Genomic DNA, 21,488 nt, shown 5'->3' with positions numbered 1-21,488 from the left:
AAATCGGCAACTTGTAACTCTCCCGCTTTGTTGGTTTCCCTGACTTTGTTACAGCTGCAGAAGGAATTGCAACATGTGGTGAAGCATTGAATGTGTGGGTGACAGGGGTGTTTGTGAAAATACCCACGGTGTCTTCTCTGGTTCTTGGTCCCGATCAGAAAGGCTGATCTAACATTTACGTGCCACCGGAGTGCTTTAATCTTGCATTTTAGTGTAGCCCTTTGGATGGAGAGGGCTGCTGGGGAGGTCGATGCCCGGTGTCCCTCCTCGCATAGATCGGGGCTTACCTCAGGTGGCTGCAAAAATGGCCACGGCTCGGAAAGGAGGGCACCGAAAGAAGCGTTTGTGGAAGCCTGAAAGCATGGATGGGGAAAGAGATGGGCTGAGGAGGGACCTGGTGCCTCTGGACCTCGTGTTGAAGTGCCAAAACTCCAGCTTGTGTTTTTTGGGAACTAAGTCACCCCTCAAAAAAAAAAAAACAACCCATCTCCAGGAGACTTGGAGGTGTGGATCCACAGGGCCCAAATAAATTGCCAGCGGTTTGCAGGCCTGGTCCTGCTGGTGCTGGGGGGAGGCTTTCTGGGGCAGCCGGTTGGGATGGATTTGGGATAACCTTATATTTGGGCTTCCTTGTGATAGGAGTAATCTACAGCAAAAACTCGGCGGTGGTGTTTGCCAAGTGGAAAACGGGGCTGCTGGAGGATGGCGAGGGCAGTCGGGTTTTGGTGATGGCCCATGGCTTGATGTTGGGCTCTCTCGTGGGGCTGAGGTGGACTGACTTCTAACCTGCTGCTCTCCCGTTTGCTTTCAGTTGTTGCGTGACGTGGAAGGCACACACACGATGAAGAGAAGCTCTCGGCTCTCCTAATCCTTTGTCGGTGATTTGGAAGCAGCAACCGCCGCGCCTGCTCTTTCGACATGTCTGGATCTACGCAGCCCGTGACGCAGAGCTGGCGTGCTGCCGAGCCGCGCTACCCCCCGCACGCCATGTCCTATCCGGTTCAGATTGCTCGACCACATGCGGTAAGGCCAGAGACTTTCCTTCCCTACCCGCTCGCAGGGTAGGAGCTGCGTGGCGCGTCCCCTTCGCCGGGGCAGTGGTTCAGCTGCGCTGGTCTCGGATGTGGCTGCTAGAGAGAAATCAGACCGTTTCTGTGCCTGTGGTACGGGATTTCATCGTTCCTCTCTCGTGGGATCCTCTTTTCTTTCTCCATACGGTGCTTTCAGCTTTTCTCTCCCTGGCACTTGCTGTGGCAATGCTCGCGGGCGCTGGCTCATCACTTGCGAGCACCCGAGCCCGTTTGTCTTCCTGGCAAGAGCACCCATGGCTGGGTGCAGCAGCCAGCTTGGGGGGAGAGGGGAAGGTTGGCCATCCGCGTGGAGCAGGAGCACGTGGCCTCCAGCCCTCTTCAGCTTGGCCTTTCCTTGGCGCTGAATCACAAGGGAACGAGCATCCTCTCCGACGCGTGGGCTTACCGCTTCCCAGCGAGCCCGGTCCTTGCTCCTCGCACCCTCGGGAGAGCTCTCCCGATTTCCAGGCAGACTGCTGGGGGCGAACCTGCTGCCTGCCCCTCAGTCAGGAGAGCTGCCCCTCTCTACGTGGCGTTCCTGGCTGCTGGTGGCACTCCTGGGGAGCGAGAAGAAAACTGGGCTGCTGATTTTTTTTCTGTTTTATCCTTCCCCTCTTTTTCCCCCTCTTACCTTTGACCTGTAGTCTTGTCTCCTCTTGGATCAAGTCATAAGCTGGTGGTGATTTTTTTGTTGGCTGTGTTTTGTTGAATGCACCAGAGCTTGCACAGGTTAATTCACCCGGATTCAGCCTCTCCTTTCTGTGCCGAGTCACTCATGTCTGTGCTTGCTCATCCTGGATGGTTGAATGTTTTAGGTTTAAGCCCTTAACGGAAAAAACTCTGCTTAGTGGAACAGCTTTAGTCAGCTCAAGCTGCTTAAATGAATCTTGTTAGGTGCTGGAGTGTGACACAGGCTGGTGAGGCTGTTCTTTGGAGCTGCTTCTTGGTGGGTTACAGCGAGGTGGCCGCAGCCAGCAAGGTGCTCGTGACGCAAGTTAGCAAGGAGACCTTACCTCGGGGTTACGTTTCTGACAGTGGCGGCTCTTGAATGGTACAATTCCTGCTGTGAAGATTTTAGGGTTTGACTTGAAAACCTGGAAACCCACAAAGTGTCAGCGAAGGGGTGAAATTCCTTCATCTGCCCTCTTTGCTGGGATTCAACAGAGCGGCACAGGGAACAGAGCCGGAATTGGGAAAGGCTTTGAAATGGAAACGTTATGGAGGGCACAGGACGAGCTTTTGGCTGCGTTAGCTGGCTCATCCACATCGCTCGGGGCCTGCGTCCTTCTGCACAAAGAAGCTTTTCATCCAGGATACGAGGCACGCTGACCTGGTTGGATTTATGGGAGTTTTGCTTCCATCGGTGCAAGCGTGCTTATTTGGGAGGTGGGACAGAACGAGAGCATTTGTCTCAAAAAGAAAATCCCAGTTCCCTTTGTATCCGAAACCCGAGCAGGAGGAGGATGTGACCAGGTGAGCACCATCTGCAGTTGTTGCAAAGCTGTGATTTAAAAACCAACCAAAGAAACCTCAATACCCAATGTGGAGACGGATTTTAGAAGAGTGCGAAAGGCTCCTGGCCTCGGGGGTGAGTCCCTGTCTCCTGCAAGCCCCGGTTACTTCCCCTTAGTGTCGCAACAGCAGAAGGAACCAAGCGGGGCAGTTGTTTGCAGGTCGGACGGAGCTCTGGGTTTCTCCGGTGTGCCATCGTCTCTGCCTAGAGTGAATACCGGTTTTATTCTATCGTATTAATGTTGGAAGAAGTTGCTGGCGTTTGCTTCTAGAAGCTATTTTTACAGCCGCGTGTAATCATCTGAAGTTATGTGATACCTTTTAGGTGTCTGGATGTGGGAGAGGTCCGAGCTGAGATTTCTTTGGATGGAAAGCCGAAAGCTCCTCTCGGCAGGAGCGTGCCAGCCCCACACAAACCAAATGCACTTTGCCTCTCCTCGGGAGGGTAGGAAGAGCTTTTCTTCAAGCGTGTCCCTGCATGATCTGCCCTGCCACTCTCAGCTGTTTGCAAGCACGTGTCTCTTGCTCGGCAGTGCCGTGAGCTGGAACCTGGCCATGGCTCTGAGGCTGGAGCTGATCTCTGGTGGGATTGCTTGGGAGAGGAGAGGCCAGTTGCTTTGAAGTCGCTGCGCTGTTTTAATATTAAAAGTCAGCGGTATTTGCTTGCATGTCTTGGCCAGGTCAGTTTTGTCATGGGGTGTGTTTGCACAGTGAGAGCTTGTTTGGAAGAAAGCGAGAGAGGCCAAAACCAACCCGACACTAGCATGTCTTGCATCTAATTAGATTTTGTTTCTGGTTTGCTGCGTTCCACGACATCCTTTCCAGAGAACTGGGAATTCGTCAGCCTGGGGATCCTTATCCCGGCGGTGGAAACGCCCTAGGTCACCTCCTGGGCGCATGCGCAGGGCTGAGCACAGCAGGGCTGCAAATGCTATTATAATATAAATAAATAATCGCAGTCCAACTGTGACGGTCGCACCCAGGGAAATGCGGCGCGGCAGGAATACTGAGCTCAGAAATGAGCCGTGACATTATTTTAGGCTTGGAGACACTTTATGAAAAGTGATTTAAAGGATTGCAGCTGTTTGATTTCACAGATGAGGCAAGTGAGAGGGGATGTTGTGAAGGGGCAGAAGGCAGCAGGAGCAGGCTTGGGCATTTTTCTTCTCCCATTGTATAAAACCTGAGGAGTATCCAACAAAATGGGGGGAAAAAAAGGAAAAAACCATGTTTCAAGTGAACAAACAGAAATATGCTTTGTACGTATGGGCACTATCTCCCAGCAGCATGTTCCAGGAGTTACTGCTGAGTTTGGAGCTGGTGGAAGAGATCCAGTACCGGTCGAGTGAGGATGTTTGTTGGCTGGTTTCACTCTTAGGTGCCAGCTTTGGGCAGGGCTGTGAACCCGTGGGTCTGATCCAGGCCGAGCTCTGATGGGTGATGCAGCGAACAGGCTCTTCTGCTGGGTAGGTTGGTCCCCGTCTGTATCGGGGTGTCATCCTCCTCCTCCTCCTCCTCACTGAGAGGCATCTGGTCCCAACAGCTGCCAGGGAGGCTAGATGTGAAAATGGTGTGGTAGTTTATAATGACCCTAGACTTAATTCTAGCTGACTAAAAAATGTCTTGTAAAAAAACTTTGACAAGTGTGCATGCTTTTAAAGGGAAGAAGGAAGCTTGGTGAAAAGGCTCTCGGTTGTTTGACTTGCTTTAGGTAAAACTAAAATCACCAATAATCAGCACTTTTTTCTTAAGAGCACTGTGTGGTTTTCTTGGCCAAACTGCAGGGAAAACGTTTTTGTTTTCCATATTAATTAGCTGTAATGTTGGGGTGCTTAGTTGACTTCTGTGATGTTCAGCTTGGGAACAGGGTAATTGTTTGAATGCTCCGTGACCTTTAGCTAAAGGTGAAACCCCACATTACTTATGCTCTTAACCTTCTAATGTGTCCGAAGTTCGTGCTTTCTCAAAGGAAACTTTTGCATGAAGGGTATTCATTTTCAGGCAACCTGCAGATATTTTCTGTAAACAGATCAATTGCCCTGCATAGCGCAAGTCCCCCTTTCCTTTTAAAGCACCTTCGTGGTCGATATTCCCTGGGGACAGGAGGGTTCCCCTCTCTTCCTCCCCCGTGGATCCAGTTTCTTGCTGTGCCCTCCTTACCAGCCATCCTTCTCCTGTTAGGGCCCTGACGTATCCAGCGCCTCGGGAATTGATGCGGCTTCGGATGCAGGCTGGGGTCACCGGGTACCAGCTGCAGGCGATGCCGGGGGTCAGGGCACACAGGGTGTCCTTGTGCGGCAGCCTCCGTGCCAAAACAGCTTCTGCTTTTGGAGTGCTTTTGGCGCTTTACCTATGAGAGGTAATAAACAGATTTAGGGGATTGGTAGGACTGGGCTCTGTGCACATGAAATTAGTGCTCCGTCGTCACTTGGATCCCTGCTGGGGAGCACCATCCCCTCCCTGCAAAACAAGAGGTGCTCGGCACGCCTCCTGCGTGCTGTTTGGCCTTGTTCCCGGCACGCTGCTCAGCTGAGGTGGCAAAGTGAGCTTAACCCCTCTGCTCCGGCTTTGAGACTTCCATGCCCCCTCCCGTGCCACCTCTCCTGTGTGGGAGCGGCTCTGTAGTTCCTTCACTAAACTCCCCGTTTGCAAAACAGCACTTGTGCAGGAGCATCCCAGGCAGGTTGCTCGTTTTTCTTGGCTCATGATAAATACTTCCTTGTCTGCTGAACCGGAGACAAGGGCTTGGTGCAAACTTGTGTGCTGGTGTGGTGTCCTAGCCAAATGGTGGCCTGGGGGGAATCGAGTGCCTTCCTTGCCCAGGCTCCTCCTCCCAGCAGCCTGAGCAGGGTGAGTTAAACCCGGCGGTCTGCTGCGGAAGGTGCTGTAAGGAGATGCAAGCTCCTGAGATGGCAGGAGCGAGCTCCTCTCCGCAGTGACATGATCGGCGTGGCAGGGCGATGCCAGGTAAGCCTGCAGAGAGGCGGTCTGCTTTGCATTACGTACGTGAGGCGCCTTTGCCGCTGTGTTGGTTTTCCTTGGAGTAGTTATTCACACTTTTATCTGCTGGAAGCAAAATGCCAGTCTGTGTCGGTGCTCCAGGAGCTTGCAGAACGGAAGAGTTTACGGTGCCAAATGCTAAAATCCCCCAGGCTGCGAAGAGCCTTCTCCAACCACCTCCGAGCGCAAAGAAAAGCCTCCTGCTACCAGCTGCGCAGCTGAGCGGGGGGCGGTTCGTGCCAGAGATTTGCATCCTGAATTCTGCCTGCCGGGCTCCAGCTAATGTTTTAAGGAATGACTTGGAAATCAAAAACATACCTTGGAAATACCGACTCCGACTGGGTCTGTCACGAGAACGCGACGCGATCTCCCTTGAAGTACCTGGAGGTTGCCAGTGAAGGATTGCGTGAGCTCCGAGCAGCTCAGCGGTGGATTTGGGGAAATTGCCTGTCTGCTGTGGGACTGGGAGAGCATGGAGCTGAAGGAACAGGACACCTAATTCCCTGCCCTGGGGTCTCTCTCCCGTTGCCAGGAAGAAGGAGTTGGCTCACAGCAGTTTGTGTTTAAAGCTCGTTTTCCCTAGGATACAGCCTTTATCCAAAACAGTTCTTTTTCTTCAAGCTACTGTAAACTTCTATGGTTGTGCCCTAATCTGCTTTTTGGATATGATTTGATGCAGAGGGTCATGCTTTGCTTTTGGTTGATCTCAAGATTATAAATCCACAGGGGAGGAAAAAAAAAACGTTTGCTGCGTATGTGATTTGGCAAAAGGTAGAGACCCACTAAAGCCACTCTGGGAGACGTAAAGCCTTTGCCTGCACTCCTAGCCCACGTTGCCCCACCAGCCCCTGGAGACATCTTCTGCAAGACCGGGGGCTTTTGCTGGTTGTCACTGTCACCACATATTCAAAATACTGAGCGAGTCAGGTTCTTTAACCTGAAGGATTTGCTGGGGAGGTGTCAGGAAGCGTAGGAGAGCGCTGCGTGGGGGATGTGGAAAGACAAAAGGGTCCTACGTGGGCCTGCAGCTAGGTTATGGTTGTGTGGGAGATGGTGGGGGACTACGCCGCAGAAGAGGTGCGATGATGAGCAAAATGACCTTGTGCTTTTAAGTTTTGGGTTTGTGGTGTGAAGAGAGCTGCTCACCCCGCATGGGTGTTCGTGACCACAGGCGGCTTCAGGAAGCAGAGCACCAGGCGTGGGGAATGGAGGAAGGGCAAACGGGCCATTCCCGGCTCAAAGGCGCCTGGATGCGACTGGGACAAAAGTCTTGTGATGGAGAGAGACTCAAAAGCAGCACTGTAATGGATGTGCTGCTGCTCTGCGGGCACCTCTGGCTGCCGGGGAGAGGGCCGGCGGCTGGCTCCAGCACCAGGCACCGGTCAGATGACTGGGAAGCCACAACAGCTGAGAGCTGCCCCCACCGAGACGTGACTTCTTCTCCATGAATGGCATATTCAGATGGGACAGCTAAACGCTGCTGACAGCCCCAGTTTGCTGGGGAGGGTGTCGGGAAGGATGCGTTACTGTGCAGCTGGTACAGACGCTAATGGTGCTGGCAGCAGACGTGGCCTCGGTGCAGGGATGGCAGCAGAAATCAATGCCTTCCAAAAAGGGGCCACGCGCAGTGTGGTCACCTCCTAAAACAAAAGGCCAAGTCAGCAGCTTCTGAGAGATGGATGGCAATGAGACTGTTGGAACAATAAGGACATTTGTCTTTTCAGCACATGTTGCATCCCCGTAGGCAAGATAAAAATGCATGTATTCAGCCAGGTTTTTATTACTGACCTTATCTTCAACAGTAGAGCTGATTGTGGAGGAGTTGTTGTTTGGTTTATGGGGTTTGTTTTTTTTTTTTCCCCTTAAATCTGCAGTGAGCTCCTCCCAGGGTTTTGGGGAGGAAGTTGGGCAGACAGCAGTGTACTTGTGGACAACCTGTTTTGATCAATAACCACCTCCTTTGCACTTCAGCGGAGGTTTTCGGTAGCAGAGGATGGCTCCTCTTTGCTGGGGAGGCTGAGGGCGATGGGCCGTACGCCACGCTTTGCCCCCTCGCAGCCCGTGCTGTGTCTGGACCTCATGCAGCGATGGCTCTGCTACCACCCCGGTTCCTCCCAAACCTTCTTCCCTTCCTCTTACTTGAATCGGCTTTGGGAAAAATTATTTTCTCCAGGCAAAGGCTAAAAAGTGCATTTCTTGGTCTGGTGAGCAACTGCTGTGCTGCCAAGGGGTGCCCAGGCACCAGAGCGCTTTTCCTTTTATTGCTAAAATAGGTCACGCTCGCTGCTGGCAGACATTTAAAGCAACTTCTTTTTTCAGAGTTCAGGGTGTGCAGAGCAGGGGTGGGGGGCATCCCCTGTCTCCAGTAAAGCCACTGGAGCGGTGGCCGTGCCGCTTCGGCCGCCCCACCTTGGACTGGAGAGCTGGTCCGCCTGGCTCGCAGCGACACCGGTTGCTAGCCCAGCCTCCTGCTGCAGCCAGGGTTGCATCGAGCGGCTCAAGCACCAGCTTAACGCACAAATTAATTGCTGCACCGTCCGTGGCCCTTGCAGGTTTCACGTCGGGATACGCTGCTCCGTGCTGGCTGCGTGCTCCTGGGGGTGTGGGAAGCTCAACCTGCCGTGCGCTTCCCGGGGGGACGGGGTGGCTTTGCGGTCTGAGGCTGTGCGGTCAAGTCTTGGCTACCATGTTGGGCCACTGACTTGCGTGTCCTCTCTGGCCACCTGTGTTGTATAGGGAATAGCTCCGGGCATCAGAGGCGCAGGGTGTTCTCTGATTTGGGGAAACACCAGCAGAAAAGCGGGAGGAGGAGAGGGATGGAGCACGTGGCCGGTGCCGCGCTGCTCCAGGCAGTGCTTGCTGCAGCTGCTCTCACCTCTGCTCCTCTCAGGAAATACCAGTGGAAACCAGGACACCCAGGATGAAGGTGAGGCGTGGGGTGGAGCAAGGTCCCCAGATCCCCCAGAGCCCGCGGATGTTGCTGGGGGGATTGGAGGGGTGCGGGATGTGCCAGGGCAGCAGCTGTAGCCCAGCTCTGGCTCTGCGTGCCCCCAGTGCCGCGCTTTGTGGGGGCAGCACCCCCACTGCCCTCGCCCGTCAATCCCCCTGCGGTTAAAAGGAGTTCCCAGAACGGCACGCGTGCCGCTCACGAGCAGCAGGAGTGGCAGGCATCCTTTTCTGAAATTAAATAAGGGACAATTTATAAATAGTGAAGCAAATAGGGATGCTTTGGCATTGTTTTTTGCTCAGTATTCAGACCACGCCATTATTAATCGGCCTCGTTTAGGCTAAACGCTTGGGAGTGCTTCAGCAGAAATAGCACATCGTTAAGAAATAAAAATTATTCGCAATACAACGCTGGGCAAGCTCGTAACGAACAGCCCATGACCTAATCCTCAGTGGAGGTGGCGAGGAGCTGGGATTTGCTCCTCCACGAGTGTCTGCAGTGCCCTGGCCTGTTCGTCTGCCTGCAAAAGGTGACGAGGGCAGCGTGGGGCAGCGGCTCGTAGCTGGGCGAGGGCTCCTGTGCCCGGGGAGCTCCGCAGGTGAGGCGCTGGCTGTGCCCGATGCCGTGATTAGAGGCGGCTGCTGGCACCAGTGCCGCCCTCCGCCGGGGAGCCGGCTCAGCTGGCGGATGTGGTGGCTGACCCCGGGACCGCTCCTCCTCGGCGTCACTGCAAAACAAGAGCCGGTGGTTTTTTAAGCGAAGCTGTCTTTGCACCGAAACTTGGCGGGGAGCTCCCGGTTGCTTTCTCGGCTGAAGACGCGGTAAGCGGCGGGGGACGGATCTAATGCTTCAGGCTGCTGGAGCTGCGCTGCAGGTGCTCGTCTGACTGCGCTCTGGGTCTCCACGGGTTTGCTCCAGAGCTGTTTTCCAAGGAAGCCAGAAACGCTGGGTGTTTGCACTTGTTTTTCTGCTGGTGGGAGGAAGACAGGAGGGGCAGCTTGCCTTTCTGTTGCAAGACCAGCTCCAGGCTTCCGTTCTGCAGGCTACGTGTCTCTGGGGTCTTCTCCTCGGGGGGTAATTCTTGCAGCCGTGGGAATGCCGTCTGGATGGAGCGGTTGGTAGATGCCTTGTCCGTATGGATGTGCTCTACGCTGGAGCTGGGAGGGCAGAGGGTCAGAGCTCCCGTGGCGTAGCGTTGTCTGGCTCTGTGCTGCAGGTCAGCACCCAAGGGTGCTTCCAGCATCGCTTTCAAACCCCGCTTGCTTCCTCTTCGTCGGAGGTCAGGCAGCCCGGACGTGGTTGCAAGCAGGGGAAGGAGAAATGAAGCGCACCAGCAAGTGCACGTGTTCAAAACAGAAAGCGAGAGAGGCAGCAAGGCTGCGTGGCTGTGTGCAGTTACTAGTTTCGTGTGTGGGTTATCCTGAGGTCAGGGGATAGCACAGAAGATTTCACTGGAGGCAGTATGGTAGGTAAGGCAGCAGGCTGAAAGCTTGAAAAAATTTAAAAAAGCTGGAGGAGGGGAAAAGCTTTTTTTTTTTTTCCCCTTCCATGGGGCTGTCTCTGTGTTGCCGAGGGCTTTTCTGTAGTACTGTATTCAGTCTCCTGGCTTTAGACAGTTTGATTAGCGTATCTAAATGAGCCTGATAGACTCAGGTTATTTAGGGCCAGAGGATTTTCCAGGAGGGGGAGGGAGACGGCGCTCTTGGCGCTCCCGAGTCAAGTAATAACACAAAAAAACCTTGAGACTGGGAGTGCTTTCGCCAGCTCCCCCTCCCAGCACCCCTAGGCAGGGGCAGCGCGGACGTGTCCAGCCTTCCTCGCTGGCAGCGAAGGGCACTTTCGGCACCTCTGCCTGGGCCCAATTGCCTCTTCAGTCTGCTGCATGAAGAAGTATATTTTAATGAGGCTGCTTTTGGCTCTTCAGTATTTTATTTATCTAAATGTTGGCCTTGTGCTGTATTGCTCTGCCAGGGTGATTTATGGCACCGTAGGCGCTCTCGCTGTCTGTCCATCTTGGGTGATGCTGCGAGTGCTGGCTCGGCCCAGCCAGCGGCTTTTTGTGCTGTGGGGCCAGGAGCTGCTCAGAAGGGCCTGTTGGAGCCAGCTCTTGTCAGGGCAGCTTTCTGGTGTTGTGTAGGCAGAAGACTGGATATTAGGAAAAATTTCTTCACGGAAAGAGCGGTCAAGCATTGGAACAGGCTGCCCAGAGAGGTGGTGGAGTCACCATCCCTGGAAGCGTTCAAAAAATGGGTAGATGTGGCACTTTGGGACATGGTTTAGTGGGCATGGTGGTGTTGGGTTGGCGGTTGGACTGATGATCTTAGAGGTCCTTTCCAACCTGAATGGCTCCTAGTTTTTACTTTCATTAAAAAATAATCCAGCCACCAAGCCAGGAAACATGAAATTATTCCTCTACCCTTAACTGGTTTAGCGGTGGACTTGGTAGTGTTAGGTTAATGGTTGGACTGGATGATCTTAAAGGTCTTTTCCAACCTAAACGATCCTATGATTCTATAAAATGGCTGCATTTCAGTAGTGTTCCCCGCAAGACCCTTCCCCACCAGTCGCCGCAGCAGGCAGCGGTCGTGAGCTCTGTCTTCAGCATCACCCATGTGAGGCTTCGACAGAAATGCATTTGATGTAAGGGAGAGGGAATCGGACCCCTGTGTGAGGGCCAGGGGCGTGCAGCGTTCACACGGGATGCTGAAGTCTGCCCCGGGTACTTGTGGCTCCGGCTGACTGCTGAATTGCAGTGTATGCTACGCTGTGGGCACCCGAAATCTGCTGTGAAGAGCTGCGGTTCTGGTGACGGTACCAGCGGCAGTTTGTCTGTGCTCCCCGTCACCTGGCTCCGAAGCAGCAGCCGCGCAGCCCCACATCGCTGCTACGTGTCCCTTCCGCTTACGGCAGCGGGCAGCCCCTTCTCGGTGGGTCGCTTGGAGCTGGGGCAGTGCAGCGTGAGGCTGAGCTGCCTCAGCCCTGAACAGCTTGCTCCCTGATTTGATTGCACTGGGATGGTGTGCTCAGGAGCTAGCGCAGGCGTGTAGTTTGAAACTGAATAATGTGGATTTTCCTTGACATTTTTCTGATTTTAGTTAGCTGGCTTCACCCTAAGCTTTGGAGATATGGCGTGCTGGTGTTGAAGGGGATGCAAGGCTGATGGTCTGGGCCAGTATCCAGCATGGTGTAATACCAGGTGGCTTGTGAAGGACGAAGACAGCAATGCATTTCTGGGACTGGAAGACGGAGACGACGCAGCCTCTTCACTGCGCTTGGATGTCAAGCTGCTCCCAGCGACAGGGATCCAACCTTCCTCTCCCGGCTGGGCGACTTTCGCAGTTTTCCAAGTCTGCTCCTGACCTGAGCCCACCGCTGCCCTTGGGCAAGCGTGGGGCGGCCGGGCATCGGTGGGTGGGTTGTCGCAGGAGCAGGAGGCACCAGAGCAAGGACGTGCGTGGCAGGGTTGTTCTGGGGAGATGCTGGGGAGATGCTGGGGAGATGCTGCGGATGAATGTCTGTGCTGGAGGACGGGATCCTCCCACCAGTGCTCCGCGGTGGAGGCGTTTTTGGGGGACCGCTGCGCTCGCTGTGCCTGGGCCGTATCTCCCCAGTTCCAACAAGCTTTCTGACAGCTTCCGAGGCTGCTCCCGTGGCTTCGTGTGGATTTGCTTCCGTCGGAGAGGACGGATGCCCCAGGGCCTAGCCTGAATAAAGCTCTGCTGCTGTGGCTGGCAGAAAGCCGCTGCCAGAGAGGTGTGCGTGGGACAGGAGGGTGTAAGCGCGACCGTGGCAGCTCAGCCTCCGCATCGCCGGCCCGGCTCTCGAACTGTCTACAGCTCTAGACGGTGCAGTCTGGAGAGGGGAGACTCTGGCCGGTTTGTTTATTCTCTGCCTACATGGTTAGAGGGGACACAGGTCCTTTCGCCCGGGGTTGTATTTTGGGAAGCTGCTGTTTTATCGGGAGAATAAGGTCTTGACATTGAGCCTTCTAAAAGTGATTTTGGTAGCTTTGCTTTTGTTTTGTTTTGGAAATACTCCCCTTCCTTTGCCGGAGTAAAGAAGCTTAATTTCTATCAACAGAAGTGGAAAAGGTGCTCAGTTCTACTTCTTGCTCATCTTTTCTTTGCATCTTTTCCTGCCCTCTGCAAGCCCTCCTCCCACCCCCCCTAAATCTATTTATGTGCCAGAGCCCCTGACTATCCATGGTCTTTCTGCTTCCCCAATTTCTATTTCATGACATCTACTGAATTTAGGAAATTCTGCAAAACTTCCACAAAGTACATCTGTGCGGGAGCACCTTGAACCACAAGGAACAACAGGAAGGCTGGTGTGGAAGGAACAAAGTCCCGACCAGAGGCAATGGGAGAATTGAGGGCCCTGGAGAAGGTGCTCCGACACATCAGCGGATTTTGGGGGCTTGGAGGAGGGTTTGCAGAGGGCAGGAAGAGATGCAAAGAGAGGAAGAGGGAGAGGATGAGTAAAAAGCAGAATTGAGCAAAAACCAGCAAAGCAGTGGAGAGGAAAAGGAGCAACGTGTAGCTTGGGGCTGCAGAGGTTTGGTTTGGGGTTTTTTTTTTTTTTTTTAGTTGTTTTATTTCAGGTGTCTTATAGCTGCCCTTGAGTGGGTGCCAAGGCTGCACGAGAAATGCTAGGTCAGGATGGGGACTAAATCAGGCTTGTGCTGCGTGCTTCGGCGGTGGGGAATTCGCGTGGCGCCCGCTGGACGCCGCTCCCTCGTCTCTGCCCGCGCGCGGAAGGTGCAGCGGCGCTGGCGGCAAGGTGCCTCCCAGCATATGGCTTTAAAACAGTGCTCAACAAAATTGAAGCCTCTTCTGGAAGGCAGCTCGTAAACCTGCATTTGCATTTTGAAAAACACAGTCATAGCTCACAGTGCAATTTGCTGCAGTAACTTTCTGAGCATTAATGCACCTATGTCCTGCCAGGTCTCCCGTGGTTCCTTTGACAGTTCATCACAGGGCATAGAAATTTGTCAATTTTAATCCACCTCACTAATTTCTAGGTTGTATTTTCTTCTGGTAAAACCCAACGCTGATGTGAGCAAAGCAGAGCAGGTCAGAGAGCGAGCTGGGCGATGTCTGGAGAAGCAGGAGCCGGTGCTCGCCAGCCTTGCCCTCGGCGGGGAAGCCGGAGAGGCACGTCTGCCATCCCGGCCCCGAGCTAATGGCCCCACGTAAGGAGCTTCCCTGTCACTTCGGGCCACGCCAGCAAGTTCTGAGCTCCGCCAGCAATTTTCTGACAGGGGTTAGAGGAGGAAAAGGCAAAGCTCAGCTGAGTGTGGGCAGGGGGAAAAGGAAAAACAGATGGTTCCCGGGACATGCAAGAGCCTTTTTTTTTTTTTTTTCTCCCCCTTCTCAAGGGCACAGCCTTCGAGCCTCCCAGACGGGTAATTCTTGTTTATACGCCCACAGAAGGTGATGGCCCTTCTTGTGGGCCTATTGGTGTGTCTTTCCAGACATGATGTGTTTGTTTTGTAGGTGGATGTCAGGAGCTGCATCACTGCTTCCTCCCCTTCTCTTTTTTTAGTTAAAACCAGGACAAGTGCGAACGTGGGGAGGCTCGTTGTAGGCGGCGATTCTGCTTTGGCTGGGGCTGTAAGAGCTAAGGGGCTCCTTCCCTTCAGTTGTCTGAGTTTGTCCCATCGGTGGTTGGACCCATGGCATAGTCTGTCCCGCAGCCCCCCTTAACACCTGGATTTCCAGCAGAAGTAGAACCGTCCCTGTGAGGATGAGTAGACGCTGTCCCAGTAACGCCTTCCTTATGTCGCAAGAACCTGTCTGAAGACCGAGGGCCAGGCTGGAGGTGGAGACCAGGAGTTTGGGGCTGGCAGAGGTCCCTGGCTCCTGGTGTTTCCCAAGATCAGGACAGGAAAGGAACAGCACCACGCTATTGTCTGATGCTGGGGAGAAATGAACCCGATTCCAAAACCTGGTGCACCTTTCTAGGTGGAAGGAGAAGCGGTGGCCATCAGACACCACCATTCCCTTTGGTCCTCCATCTGATATTTGGCCTTTTCAACTTTTGGGCGAGAGAGGCTGAATGTGGGGTAGGGGATCTGCTTTTCTTGGCTCCCCTGCACCCAGTGCTTACAATTTCTGTTTTTCTTCCTGGTTTTCCGGAAAGCTGCTATGCAAACATCTTGTTTTACCCTCTGGTGGCCAAAGATGTTGGGCTTTGATATTCCCTCCTACTCTGCAGGCGGCTGGAGGAGAGCATGGCATCCAGTGCTGGGCTGCTCTGTTCGCTTACAGCTTGGGAGAGGGGGTCTCTAGGTGCAGGTTGTTGCTATTTTAAGCTGCCAAATCCTTTCCTTGCCTGCCGTGCGCCTTGCTGGGGCACTTCTCCAGCTTCCCTAGTACTGGAGCATCATGTCAGTCTTCACTGCAGCAGATGAAATAATTTCTATGGCAGCTGTTAGGGCTGAGAGTCCCCTGCCCATACCCCCAACTGCATGCACATAGCATTTTATTGATTTTTTTTTTGTTAAGACTCTGAATTTTCTTTTTTCTTTTTGAAGGAGTTGGAGCTTTTTTGTTCCAGTTCAGAACTGTTCAAAACAGACTCCAAGGTGGGATTAGTTCTTCTAACATAAACGTGTGTCAGTGTTACCAGGGATATTCTGTGGCAGGGCTTTCTATGCCATTGCCGAAGGTCTTAGTTAATTAGATGATTAGTCTTCTGGTCAAGTATCTATCTGCAAATAAAAAATAGCAGTTGAATGTAGCTGCTAAAATACTGTTGCTGGAATCAGTCTGTGGCACAGAGCAGGAGGGCTTCTTATTTAATTAAAATCAGGAACATACTGTACTGTACTCTCCAAGGGTCAAGGAACAAAAGGGACGTACACGTAATAAGCAGCAAACTGTCCTTTCAAACCCCTTGAGCTCAGCCTAGGGGAGCTGTGTTTAAAGGGACGCTCTCAAGATAACATTTATGATATCTCTTCTTTATTTTCTTTTCTTCTTTCTTCTTACCGCTGTGTGGATTATTGAAGCTGAAAGTATCGTGTGATTTTTTTCATTTTCTTCTTACCTGTTCTTCCTCTTGGATTTGAAGTTGTCATCAGGACTGCTTGGATGCCAAAAATCCCTGTGTGCGTGCTCGGTGGCTGGGTTTGAGCTCGCTGGGGTCCCATATCAGGAGCCAGCCTGCGAGCAGCCCCAGTAAAAGGCTGGAGGCAGGTTGGACCGGGGTCCGAGCTATTATCTCAACGTGGTGCGGGACTGGGGGTTACTGGGAACCATTTTGGGGGGGGGGGGGGAGGGGGAGAAGCACTGAGCTGTGTGGTCGAGCACCCACTGCTTCAAAGGAGGAGCATCTATATGGTTTCTTCTGAGTTGCTGGGGTTCACTGCTTGCTTGAAATTTGCCGCCGGCCTAACGAGCTCTTCTGTGTTTGTTTCTGCAGGACGTCGCACTGTTGGAGTACCAGCATCATTCCAGGGATTTTGCTTCCCACCTCCCACCGGGGTCTATCATGCAGCCGCAGCGGCGGAGGCCGTCCCTGCTCTCCGAGTTCCAGCCAGGCAATGAAAGGTACCGGCTCCCTGCCTCCCCCCGAGCCGTGGGCATCCCCACTGCATTAGCAAGTATTTTGCGCGGCGCTGTGATGCGGAGGAGGGCTCTGAGACCTGGACGATGTTATGTTGTATATTGCTCCTGGCTGCGCTCAGTCTCTGTGCCGGTCTTAGCTTCGTTGTGCTAATGCAAGTCACACCTTTGCCTTCTGGTTTCTTCCCTTGGACTGTCGTGCATTTTAAAGACATCTTAAAAACACCAAACAACAAAAAAACCCCACCCCCCCTCACTTCTGTGAAGCTACACATCGCTGTGACTGGTTGCATCATCTTTCTTTAACGTGGAAAATAAAGCTCTGATGGGCTTTGGTCTGTGGCTCCTGAGGCCAAAGGGAGGAGTGAGCAGGGCTCACTTCCACTGTGCATCTCTGCTTCCTCCTCTGCCGCTCTTCCTCCCCGCTTTCATTGTTTTTGTTTCTCTTTCCGCATTCCCCTTGCAACTTTCTCTGAGCTGCTTTTTTCCTGTCTGCTCCCCTCGCGGCTCTCCCGGTGTCGCCGATTGCTTTCGTAGCCTCCCGTGGGAGGCTGGCAGTGTTTTTGGGTGCGACTCAGGCAAGCGCCGTGTGGCTGGAAATGCTGTAGATGCTTTAACCACAGGAGCTGATCTGTTCTGAAGGCCATCACTCTCACTCTCTGTTTCGTCGCAAAATGCTGCGCTCTCACAGTTTCTCTTCTGCATTTGATGCTTAGTGGTTTTGGAAAAAACTGACCTGGAAGTGAAATAAGAGCCTTGCTACAGTAGATTTATGCAAAGTATTCTTTTTATGCTTATTCCTTAGTTGGGCTAAGACTCAAAACACTGCAGAGTCAGAGAGATGAATCTGTTTCTCTAAAATAATAATTGTTAGGGGAGAGGGGAAAGACCTCAGTGCTGGATGCCTAAGGGCATAGATGCAGTCATGGCCCTCTTTTTCTAGTGGGATGGATGTGGCTCGGTGCTCAGCAGGAACAAACCCATGAGAAGCTGAAGGCAAAAAGCAGCCTTCAAAGTTATTTTGCATCTGCCTTCCTGGATGTGCTCTTCTGGGCTGTGCCTGTGGCACCTGCAGTGTACAGAGAGCAGTGTCACTTCTGATGGCTGGTAATTTATCGCCGCGTGTTGCATTGCCTTGGCTTGCTTTGATTTCTCAGCGCTTTTATTTCTTAGCACAAAGTAACACGGTTAAGTTGGAAGTGGGTCAGATTCAGCTAAATTTGGGGGAGATGAGTAAAGAGGACCCGGCAACATGCTTGTGCCTGTTTTTGTTTTTCACACTACTTACAGTTTGCAAAATGGAGAACCAGTTCTCCGCAGTAAAATGAAGGTTTCAATGTCTGAATATGCTATTTAAAAAAGTTTATCTTGCTTCTTCCATATAACTAAAAAAAAAAATCAACTGCAAGCCTTGGTGTCTGCTGTACCACATGCCTAATCCGGTGTGGTCATCCAAGCATCTTGCTTTGGCTTACAAATGTTTCAAACTCTCCAAACGTATTTTTGTGTTGACAATCACATGAATGTGGGTAAATGTTAATCGAGGTTGTCAGGTCTACATACACACCTGAATGCTTATCATGGTTACTTCACTTCCAACTTGAATGGTGAAGTCTTGGCATGCTCTAAAAAAACCCCTTTTTTTGTAACAAACCCAACTTACATTTCATCCGTTTTCCCTGTAACATCAGAAAAATTGAACTTTTGCAAAAATTATACTGGGTAATGAAGCTAAAAATACCACTTAAGTTCAGCTCAGATGGCATCTTGTGCCAGAATGCTGGGATATAGACTCGTTAAAAAAAAAAACCAAACTGTTGGGCATCTGGGGATGCAGGATGGGAGGTCTGCAGAAATTTTCAACCCAGTGTAATTAAATAGTGAAGTCATTCAAACTGGGTCGCGTTGGGGCTGGGGAGCTGTTAGTCCATTTTGCAAAGCCAGCTACTGTTTTTCTGCATCTTTAAGCACTACCCTTAAAAAAATCTATCCTATGGGGGCTTTGCTTTTTCATTTTTGTGGTGTGACCATCTGCTCTAAAACAGCACCTGCTGTGTTGTAAATGGGGCCCTTTGGGTGTTTGGTTGCTCACCTGAGGGTTCCTTGGGTGCACAAGGGCCAAGACCCTGGAGCAGGTTGGGTTGGTCATTGATGTCAACCCCAAAAAATAGCTCTGGCTCTGCCTGGTATGGAGCAAAGCCTGGACAAGGGAGGGTGGTGAAAGCAGCCATCTCTGCAGCTGAGTCCCTTTGGCAGGTTCACGCCGTGCGCATCTGTAAGCACTTTGGCTTTGTTCCTGGGCTGGGATTGATGGTTTTGAGCAGAGGCAGCTGGCTCTCACCCTGAGGGGCTGGGTAGGAGGGAGCAACCGAAGGCAAACAAGTCATGTCTGCAGCGCGGGCACAGGGGGTAAATAGGGGGAAGCACAGGGGTGTGCTGTGTCTGAAAGGAAGACCCTCACCTTGGTTCCCTGCCTGATACCCCACGCAGTGGCGTGGGCGCGAGACAGTCCTCCTCCCCTTGAAGCAAATGTCGGTGGAGGGGAACCCTTCCAGTCCCCCGTTGCTCCGGGTGTTCAGGGGAAGCAGCCTGTCCGCTGTTGGTTGCGGTGGCTGATGCTCTTCCAGGATCACTCCCCTCCTTAAAGAAATCAAGTTGTGAGTCTGGTGCAAGTGGAATGTGGCAGACTGACAGCGCTGGAGGTCGAGCCCTGCGTGTGTTCCTAGATGGACGTCCCTGCCCTGCCATCGCCTTGCCTTGCGCTGATGGAGAGCTGTGCCTGCAACCAGAGAGCGTGCTTCAGCCCTCGGGCAGCTCGGTCCCGGTTCCTCTGAGCCCACCTGCCCAGTGGGCAGCCAGTGTTGCCCTCCTCTCCTGGAAACCATAGCGATTCACTTTGTGCTGGTTTTCGGGGGTCATCCCCCAGTTTGGCTTTGCCTTCACCTTGGGCGGATCTCTAAAGCCTTTGCAAGCTGTCTTTGCACATATGATTTGAGGCTTGACCCCATGGATGCTTTAAATCCTGCAGAAATCATTTGGGCTTGCTTAGATGGTCTTCCTTCCAGGTCTTCTGTCTCTCCTGGCTGCGCTTTTGCTGTAGCCACCAGGGTGGTGGTTAGTTGTGGTCCAGTGAAACGGGAACAAGCAGTGAAGCATTTCACCATGGGCCCAGTGTTTTAAGTATGAATTGGGTGCTGGTGACTAAAAGCTGTTGAGTGGTAACTTGCTGGAAGGGAAGGGGTGCTGAGGTGGTCCCATATTTTGGGGTTCCCTGAGCCAGAAACTTGTTGAATGTCGGGCTCAGGCAGCTGGATGTGCCCACAGCTGAGCCTGGTGGGTCAGGCAGGATGGGGAGACCCGGTTCCTGAAGTGTCACACTATCGTGGGCTCTGCTCCCTCGGGGGTGACGTGTCTCCTGCTTCCCACCCCAGCCAGCTCAGTCCTGCAGGAGATGCTGGGGAGCTGCAGACTGCCCTTCTCCCAAGTACCTCAGCCTTGAGAGTTGTCATCGCCCCTTCGTGGATGGGTAGACACCCAAGCTCCCTGTGCAGCAATTCTGGCTTGGAAGAAGGAAGGAAAACTTGAACCACTCTGAATCTGTTGCTGTAGGGAAAGTTGGCTCCGTCTATCTGTGCAGGGATGTGCTGCTTTCCTTGATGGTTTTTTTGGTAGCAGGCTTTTTCTTGGAAGGATCCACAGTCTTCCCCTTGGCTTGTTCGGTTGGCTCTGCCAACTGGACTGCAGGAGCGAAGAGAAGTATTTCAGGATCTGCTGTTGGTACAAGTCGTACCATGAATACTTGCAGAGGAATGTCCTGGCAAGGTGACAAGGATTAGGGTTTTCTTCTCCTCTCTCTATATATTTTGGTCTGCAAAAGAAGTGAGAAAAACTGGGTTGAGTGTTAAGTGGCAGGTGCCAGGGAGGTGAGGGGTCTGAAAAATCAAGGAACTGGATTTTTCTGACTTTTTATAAGCGTTACGATTTTAGAACAAGATTCCATACTAACACAGGAATGCTGGGGTGGATAATGGCTTCTCTGGCAGAAAACATGGCTGTAAATAAGTGGTATGCATGTTAACACAGTATATTCTGCCTTTATCCAGAATAAGATGAGTCACTATTTTCATAGAAGATTATCTTCCCAGTTCATGAGACCATGCTCCTTTTTCAGAGCCTTTCTGCTTAGCAGTCATGAGGAGTTTGAAGAGTTTGCCCGGTGTTGATCTGAAGTACGACATTTAGGAAACATTAAGCAGCTGCCGTGTTTCTGCAGCCATCCAAGATAGCCACGTGCAATATAGTATGAGAGCAGGCCTAATTACTGTGCTTATTGAATGTGATTAATCCTGGTGGCTGAGGAGCCCGGGGAGTGGTGGGAAGCCGGGGCGGTGCGCGTGGCCGCTGGAAATCACGTGCAGCTCTCTGTCTTCATCTGTGGTGGGCCAAATGGCACCAACCGCTCCTGAGTTAACAGCGCGACCGATCTGATTTTATTTATGGTCTTTAATTAACTGTCCGTTTTTAAAGGTGACGCTCTTCTCAGGAGTGAGCGGCGGTGCGGCTGGAATCCCTACAACCATACATCTTTGTGTCTTTTCACACTTGAAATGCTGTTCTGGGAGCCGCATTTTTTTTCCTCGCCATAAATGAACATGGGAAAACAACGGCTGGAAAGGGCAGGTGCTGGTGCGTAGACGCTCGGTGACAAGCCTTGTGGGCTGCAGGCGTGTCCATGGGTGGTCGCGGAGGGTGACCAGGGCTCCAGAGGGGAGATGTGGAGGCACCAGGCTTCGTGGAACGGGCCAGTGTGCCCTGGCAGGGAGGTGTGAGGGGAAACCTGGGCTTTCCCTTGGCTGGGATGGAGGGGTGAAAGTTCATGAGGCAACTTTCCCGTGCGTAATCTTGAACCAGATTTATTTTGGGGAAGGAAAGGTGATCCTGCAACGTATGCAGCAGGCCTGGTGAAACATGGGATGTCCTTGAAGCCATGAGTTCAGGGAGTGCTCCAGCTACCCAGGACTGCCAAGAGGGCTTTCCTGTGGGACTCCAGGCTTTGGATGCCTGGAGAAAGCATGTTGGGGGGCTTGTGGAGAGACACAAATATTCCTTCTCCTCCTCTTGAGTGAGGTAGTGCCATTGTGTGGCACGGTGTTAAAGCTTCTGCTGGTCCTGTCCATGAATGATTCAGGCTCTGTGTATGGGGGTCTTCCATATGCAAGTTTTAAATAAAGCATCTGCTCTCATCTAAACTGTAGCTGGCTTGGAAGAAGTTGGCTGAGGGGGTTGCATGGGGCGGCTGAGGCACAGCTACCTGTCCTTCTGTGGGAATGCGCGGCCGGAGCGTCACGAGGGTGCACGTGGGACCGCCTGGTCGCAGGCGCTCAGTCAGAA

The 21,488-nt window shown here is 52.6% G+C and overlaps 1 protein-coding gene across 1 annotated transcript in view; it reads left to right on the top strand.

Moving 5' to 3' along the window:
• Nucleotides 1-918: 918 nt before the first annotated feature.
• The window catches only part of NCOR2 (nuclear receptor corepressor 2), a 182,696-nt gene continuing 162,126 nt past the window's right edge, over nucleotides 919-21,488 (top strand). Inside the window, exons 1-2 of the mRNA XM_075719315.1 lie at nucleotides 919-1,023; nucleotides 15,955-16,082. Coding sequence (XP_075575430.1) covers nucleotides 919-1,023; nucleotides 15,955-16,082 — 233 coding nt within the window. The remainder of the gene's footprint in view (nucleotides 1,024-15,954; nucleotides 16,083-21,488) is intronic.

This window comes from Pelecanus crispus, chromosome 11, assembly GCF_030463565.1.
Source record: "Pelecanus crispus isolate bPelCri1 chromosome 11, bPelCri1.pri, whole genome shotgun sequence".
Taxonomy (NCBI): domain Eukaryota; kingdom Metazoa; phylum Chordata; class Aves; order Pelecaniformes; family Pelecanidae; genus Pelecanus; species Pelecanus crispus.
This window is presented reverse-complemented; position numbering and strand designations above follow the sequence as displayed.